The sequence below is a fragment of the Gossypium arboreum genome, chromosome 5 (assembly GCF_025698485.1).
Source record: "Gossypium arboreum isolate Shixiya-1 chromosome 5, ASM2569848v2, whole genome shotgun sequence".
NCBI classification, from domain to species: Eukaryota; Viridiplantae; Streptophyta; class Magnoliopsida; order Malvales; family Malvaceae; genus Gossypium; species Gossypium arboreum.
In genome coordinates, this window is record NC_069074.1 from 5,718,029 (window position 1) to 5,725,737 (window position 7,709).

The window sequence follows — 7,709 nt, forward strand, 5'->3', positions numbered from 1 at the left end:
ACCTTAAAAAACTATTTGTCTCCTTTTTCTTTTAGTTTTCATTTCTATTTTTATTGAAAAAATCTTTTATTTTCATAGTCATCTTTGTTGAATCGAAACAGTATAAATCAAATTGAGTGTTCCATCAATCGGTTGAATTTTTCATTCAAAATGGATGTACAAATGATCGATTCAGTAAAGGCTCAAAGCATGAATTACAGTAAGTAATGAGATTTTTTGTTCTTTACTTGAGTTTCGAGTTTAGATATTTTTTTTTTTTGCAAAAATGTGATCCGTATTTTCATATTTTTATGTATATGTGATAGACAAAAAATATATGCTTCTATCTTTGTTCATTTGTGTATTGTGGGCAACCACAATTTTCATAAATTGTAACAATTTTTTTGAATAAAATCCAACTTTTGCTTCTTCTTTTTTACCGAATAAAATTGAATTTTATGGCAAAATTTTATATTCTATTTTCATAAAAAAAATTAATTTTTCTCATATTAGCTGTACATCCACGTTAGCATTTAAAACCTATTTTAACTATCACCTTGGATTATCATTTAGGAGGTAACAAATCTTAACGGCAGAGTAATTATTTCGTAACAAAATTATAATATAAGTGACTAAAATGTAATATGAGGCAAATAAAAGTGACTATTTTAATAACTTATCCTATAAAAATCTTAAATTTATATTAAAAATATTATCACAAATATATAAAAATATAAAAATTAAAATATAAAAAAATAACATCAAAATATTATGACAAATAGAGTACAATTCACAACGTATCAATTAAATTCTTAAATAAGAGTACTAAGGTAATCAAAACTTATCCCTTTTTGGGTATGTACAGTAATTTCAGCTAACTCACAGCCGATTTGTACAAACCATCCCCCCTTCTGCACTTTTTCAGGAGAGAAGGGAAATAAAACCTGAAAGTGAACACTCACAAAACTGGGAAACCAAAAGCACATCCAAGTTTCAACTCAAAACAGCGACATTACTTCATTAAAGAAGAAAACAACGAAAGAAATCCCAAATTCTCTTTCAACTACTTCTTTGATTCTGTCTATTCTTTTGTTGTTTCTTTTGGCAGTGTAAAAGAATGGAGCAAATTTTAGCTATCTTCAAGCTTGAAGCTTGTGGAATCATCTAGGAACCACAACAACACCAACAACAGAAAAGCTCTACTCATTTTTTGCTTTGTTCTTTTCTAGTTTTTCTTAAACACAAACAAAAGGTTGATGGGGAGGGGTTGCAGGAGGATGATAGCAGGGAATTTGGATCCAGAAAGTGCAAGAAGTGGTGGGTTGAGAGCCAAGCAAGCTGGGCGAGGCTCTTGCAGAGGAAGCTAGCTTTATTTTCTTTATTTTTTTATGAATGTGAGATATTATAAAGATTGAATCTTCACTCGTTTTTTGTTGGTTGCATTGCCTGCAAATATCTGTATATTTTGAGAAGTAAGAAAAAAAAATATGAGTGGTTTGTTGAAAGAAGCTTTGAAGTCGCTCTGTGGGGTGACTCAGTGGTCTTATGCTGTCTTTTGGAAAATTGGCTGCCGGAATACTAAGTAAGTTTTCCTTCTTTCTTGTCTTTTTTTTTTTTTTCCTCTTGGGTCTGTTTGGTTGTGGAGAAAAATGAAGGAAAAAGAAGAGAAAGTAGGTATTTTTCTATAATGCTGTGCATGTTTTTGCTTTGGCCTATTACTCTATTACTTATGTGAAGTTTTACTTAATCTGACTCATGCCTGTATCTTTATTCTGAGCTTTTTAAACCAATTGTAAAGTACTTTCTTTTTTCTCATGATGGGTGAAAAAAAACTGAGCTTTTTCTTAACGATTTTCTTGGCAACCAGACAGATGAAAATCTTTATCTTGGGGTAGTACTTCCTTTGGTCTTGAGGTGCCAAACTTGTTTTTAGACATGTTAAAGTTTGATTGGTTCCACTCATCTTGTAATATATATATTAATTCGTAATCTGAAGCTGCTTTTTTGTTTTTGGAACTTCATGCTTTGGTTTTTTCTGTTTTGTCGTAAAGAATCTTAATGAAAAAGTAGATTTGTAATTAAGTTTGACAAGATCACAAGAAACCCTTTTTTATTGGACCTGTCTATTGCTGAAAATTCCAATGATTCAATATTTTGCTATCATTTGTTTGGATTCTGTGGCCATATTTTTACCTGTTTCAAACATGGCAAAATTTCTATTTCTAATAGTGCCTGACTATAATATCCATTAGTTGCTTTTTTTGTCATGATCTGTTTGGCTTCTGGAGAAAATTTAGTGAGAAAAAAACAATGCTAGAAACTTACTTATTGCCCCCAATAGGACGAGATTTATCGGAAATTAATGAACTATCAGCATTTATTTTCTTTTGTCATCTCCTTTGAATATCAACAACCAAAAGCATGGTGTGGGGTTTATGGTTGAAGTTTTGGCATTATTTGCCTAATGGAGTGTCTGTATTAAGAGTTTAATGATGATTGTGTATTTTACACTTTTGCAGGTTACTAATTTGGGAGGAATATTACTATGAATCTACACTGCCAGGACTTCGGTACCCTGAATTGCTGTTTCAAGAGTGGGGCGAATGCTGTGGTTCAGACACTTCCTCTCAGCTTGGTTGCCAACCATGGGACAAAGTTGGTTTGCTGATTAGCAAAATGATGAATAATCGCATTGTTATAGTCGGCCAAGGGTACACTTCTCTCCATTTTCCCATTTGCAGATTAATATATTATATTAAAGTCAATTTCCTTGTTTTTTGCAATTACGCGAGGCACTTTTTACTGTTGTTTTTCAGGTTAGTCGGCCGAGCTGCATTTACCGGGAATCATCAGTGGATTCTTGCAAACAGTTACATGACAGATTCTGAACCCCCAGAGGTACTACAAATTTAGCCTCTGAAAAATGGCCACAACAGAGAGTTCTATCTTGATTAAGAAGAAATGAGGATTGTTGCCTTATGTGACGACTGCATGATTCTGCATGTACTAGTTTAATGAACATCCTAGTTAACATAAGCACCAAATATTAAACCTGACAAACTTTGCATAACTTAAAGTTTTGTGGATGCTTCTAGGTTCTAAATGAGTTGCATCTCCAGTTTTCTGCCGGCATGCAGGTTGATAGCTTCTGCTCTTGCTTCTTATTTGCTTATTATCTCCTTGCTTCATTATTGAACTTTTTTCCATTGCAGACCGTTGCAGTTATTCCTGTTTTTCCTCATGGTGTTCTTCAGCTTGGGTCTTCCACAACTGTAAGTACTAATCTATGTTTGATTTTATTAAGCCAAAAATATGTTAGCCGCCTTTAAGTAATTTTACCTGTCCTTCCAGATTATGGAGAATATGGGATTTGTGAACGATGTAAAGAGCTTAATTTTGTGTTTGGGATGCATCCCTGGATCTCTTTTCTCTGACAGTTGTGGAACAAGTGAATGTGTTGAGAATATTAGGATCCCCATTTCTATGGAAAAGCCCGTTTCAATGGATTCAGCTGGAATTTATTGGTCAACGAATTCCTCGATTTTAGTTACTGAAGGCTGCAACCAACAAAGCAGAAGTGAATGTGTTGAGAATATTGGGATCCCCATTTCTATGGAAAAGCCCGTTTCAATGGATTCAGCTGGAATTTATTGGTCATCTCAGGCTTCGGGGATTATTGGTGAATCATCCTTTCCCACAAAACAGATTCAAGAAAACCAGACTTTGTGGCTGAACCCTCATGTTTCTTTTTGCAACTCGCAGTCCGAGTTCAATTGTCAGCCTGTAATTGGTCAATCAGCTGCCAGTCATAGCAACTTAAAATCAATGGAGAAACTGATTGTGTTGGATACTGGTCTGCAAAATCATATTACCAACAGCACTAGTACATCAAATAGTCAAAATAAACCAAAACCAATCCCAGACATTGTCCCAAGCTTGGAGAAAGTAGAAGATGTTACTTTATCCATCCCGGCCAATCAATTATCTAGCATTGCCATATTTTCAGGAGTTTCTAATCAGGGGCATGATTCTGAGGATTCTAAGCGTAGTCGAGCTGATGTGGTTTCGAACAAAGAAAGTAAGGATAATGGTTTGTTTCAAGCACCTAATATTCCATTGCTTCCCTTTGATGATGGCTTAACTTTTAGCAAGCAACTCCCAAGTAAAAGTTTCAGTACAAGATCACCGAATTCTAAGTACGAAGATGATTGTATCAAGCCGCCATCAAGGGATGACTTGTTTGATGTGTTGGGGGCTGATTTAAAGAGTAAACTACTCGATGGGAAATTGAATAATGCGCTTGCTCAGGGACCAGATTCTAAGATGCAAAATATAGAAAAGGATACTTGGGTGTTTAGGGATATGCACAATGTGTATTCTGATACTTTTACAGCTAACGAAGGGATAACCGACCAGGGCACTCATTCTTCGGTGGTTACAGATCATCTTTTGGATGCTGTGGTTTCTAGTGCACAATCCACTGCAAAGCAGATATTAGATGATGATGAGTCGTGCAGGACAACATTGACTAATTTCAGTAACTCCTCGGTTCAATTCAGTTCTCCAACCTTTGGCCGGGTTAATATTTTCAATCAAGTGGAAAGGGAGTTACATGGCGGCCTTCCTAAGTCGTCGTTAAAAGGGGGAACTCCTACATCCTGTTCTTTTCGATCTGGCTGTAGCAAGGATGATGCTGGGACTTGTTCTCAAACTACTTCTCTTTATGGGTCTCAAATCAGTTCATTGGTTGAGCTGGGTCATACTACAAGGCACAATAGCAGTCTCTCGACTGCATATTCAAAGAGGAATGATGAAACAAGCAAACCGAATCGCAAAAGGCTAAAACCTGGAGAAAACCCTAGACCGAGGCCCAAAGATCGGCAGATGATACAAGATCGAGTGAAAGAGTTGAGAGAAATTGTGCCAAATGGAGCCAAAGTAGTGCATCTTTAAACTATTGACATACCTGCATCCTTCTTTAATATGCTTTAGTGTAATAAATAATTTTGTTAATGACCTCCCTTTAATGTGATTTAACAGTGTAGCATAGATGCTTTGCTAGAAAAGACAATCAAGCACATGCTTTTCATGCAAAGTGTAACAAAGCATGCAGACAAGATAAAACACATGGGCGAGTCTAAGGTATGGATTTTATCTTTGCTTGTAGCCTAGTTTCTCTATTATCCAAGCCTTTAAGTAGTCAACAGACCAAGTTCGATTGCTTATGGCAAAAGTCCAAATATTAGCAAAACTTGTTCGACCATTTCTCCAAAGCAAGTGTTGAGTAGAATAGATATCACAGTGACATTTTGCATAAATGTTTGACTATAATCGGTTTAATGCTAAGATGTTACTCTTGTTTGAGTTTGCAGATTAAGGAGAACTTCAAGGGAGGAACCACATGGGCATTTGAAGTCGGGTCTCGATCAATGATCTGCCCTATTATAGTTGAGGATCTGAATCCACCTCGTCAAATGCTTGTGGAGGTAGCAAGTCTTATACTTGTATCTGAAGTTGACTTACACATGTTGTGCCTTTTCTTGCTCCATCCGCGTGACTGCATTTATGTCCTGTGACAGATGCTTTGTGAGGAACAGGGTTTCTTTCTGGAAATAGCGGACTTAATCCGGGGAATGGGATTGACCATCTTGAAGGGAGTTATGGAAACTAGGAATGACAAGATATGGGCGCGTTTTGCAGTGGAGGTATCCAAAAGCTACTGAATTTTAGGCATTAGTTGAAAATCTTATTCTATAGTTTTAAGTTCATGCATATGCCGTTGATCAGGAAAGAAAACAATGCATTTAGAGTTTAGTCTGTACGGACACCAATAATGAAGAATTTTGATGTTTATTTTCTTCATAATGATTTGTTTCCACCTTGCAGTAAGATATTTCTTTAAAATAGATAGTTTGGTGTGCAGGCAAACAGGGATGTTACGAGGGTGGAGATATTTATGTCGCTTGTTCGCCTTTTGGAGCAAACGGTAAAGGGCTGTACATCATTGGCCAATGGTTTGGATAGCAACAATATGATGGTTCAGCAATCGTTTCCCCAAGCTGCCTCTATACCTGCAACTGGAACAGCCAGTAGCTTACAGTGAACCAGCTTATTGGCTGGTTTTCGCCCTTAGATATGTTGAGAGCGAGCCCTAGCTTTGCTCGCCATGACTAACATACAGTTTGTGGATTTCGGTGGTTCCAATCTGACCCTTTTAATGTTTCATCTCCGGCTTGACGGACCACTTGGGGGGCGATTCATTCATGGAGTGAAAATTTTCTTAAAACAACTTTCATATGACACTCTTTTTGAACATGGAGGGTTTTCTTTAAATGTTTTATAACTAGCGACAGTACTGAGCCAATTTGCTGTAATTTGCTGCATTATCCTTGCTGTTGAATGGCATTGTATGCTGGTCCCTGACCTTCAGTGTGAATTTGATATGAATATATCGGCTCTTCTAGTATCAACTGTAAATTATGACCCACGCATTTTGACTTTGCCAACAAATTCAAGCGCCTTTGATCTATTTTTATAAGACACCAAGAAAGTAAAATCATGTCATAAACTTTTTATTATTATACACTCAACCCTATAAAATAACATCTCTTATTCAATTTAATTTTAATTAAATTATTTAAAAACAAATAAACATAAACATTGAAACTTACTTAGGGCTTATTGTAATAAATTATATAAAATATTAAATGAATCAAAATATGACATAAAACATCACTTAAAAATATTGAAACATAATACAAAAAATCTTTAATTTTTTTTTTATCATGGGGAATTCTCCAGAAAGGACTCTTTTAAATTTAGGAAATATCTCAACCGAGTTTCAATATTTTTCAATCCAAGGATTAAAAGAAAGAAGAAACTCATAATGAATTTGGGGTAACTTTGAATGGGTTCTACATTTAAAAAAAAAATAATAATAATGATATGACAATGATTGATTGACATTATATATATTCATAGCAGCAAGTCATCAAAACATTTATTCTTATAACAAAATTAAATGTGAGGTTTTCAACAATTTTAATTAAGGCTTAAGGTCTAGTTTTAGAGTAATAGTGAAGCACATGAATTGAATCGATTCTTGATGTTAGATCCAACTAAAACCCAACTCTTTTTATTATCTGTTTTCTTTTATTTTAATCTGTTGTCTTCTCAACCAATGATTTAATTCCAGTTGTTTGAATGAACCCTGCTCTCTTTTTTCTCTGTTTTCTTTTGAATAGTAGTGTATTATTATTTTAGTAAAATAAATGGTTCTCTTTTGCAAATGAGTTTTTTGTTTCACTCTAAAGTAATTCTTGAGGGAACACAATAATTTAGTCTCTTTTTTTTTTTTTTTAAGTTTAGAATAAAAAATTAAAAGGAAAAATCATTTTAAAAAAGAGAGTAGGATTAATAAATTCAAGGAGTTATAATTGTTGAAGAATAGCATGTGAAAGTGAGTCCAGCCAGTAGCGAAACAGTTTTATTTTTTGGCAAATTGGACCACTCAACCCACGTTTATAATATCGCACACAATCTTTAACAGTAACATGCTGCCCTTTGGGTTTTAGCCTTTTAATGCTGCCTGTCCTCACTTTCTCTGTCAATGCCCTCTACTCCCCAAATCCTTCCTAACAAAAAACCAAAATCTTTTTATTATTATTATTATCATTATTATTTATTTATACTATTATTAGAGTTTACCATTGACAACTGCAACTAAAACT

General features: G+C 34.8%; 1 protein-coding gene across 2 annotated transcripts; it reads left to right on the forward strand.

Moving 5' to 3' along the window:
- Positions 1–800: 800 nt before the first annotated feature.
- LOC108453198 (transcription factor LHW) lies at positions 801–6,489 on the forward strand. Of its 2 annotated transcripts, none has more exons than XM_017751163.2 (10): positions 801–1,561; positions 2,499–2,690; positions 2,796–2,877; positions 3,075–3,116; positions 3,192–3,251; positions 3,331–4,917; positions 5,020–5,121; positions 5,352–5,465; positions 5,559–5,684; positions 5,903–6,489. In XM_017751163.2, exons 1-10 carry the CDS (start codon positions 1,467–1,469, stop codon positions 6,080–6,082), a joined length of 2,580 nt encoding a protein of 859 aa, XP_017606652.1. In that variant the 5' UTR covers positions 801–1,466; the 3' UTR covers positions 6,083–6,489. The 2 variants fall into 2 exon arrangements, with proteins under 2 accessions (XP_017606652.1, XP_017606653.1); XM_017751164.2 differs by lacking the exon at positions 801–1,561 and adding an exon at positions 2,235–2,403.
- Positions 6,490–7,709: the final 1,220 nt, after the last annotated feature.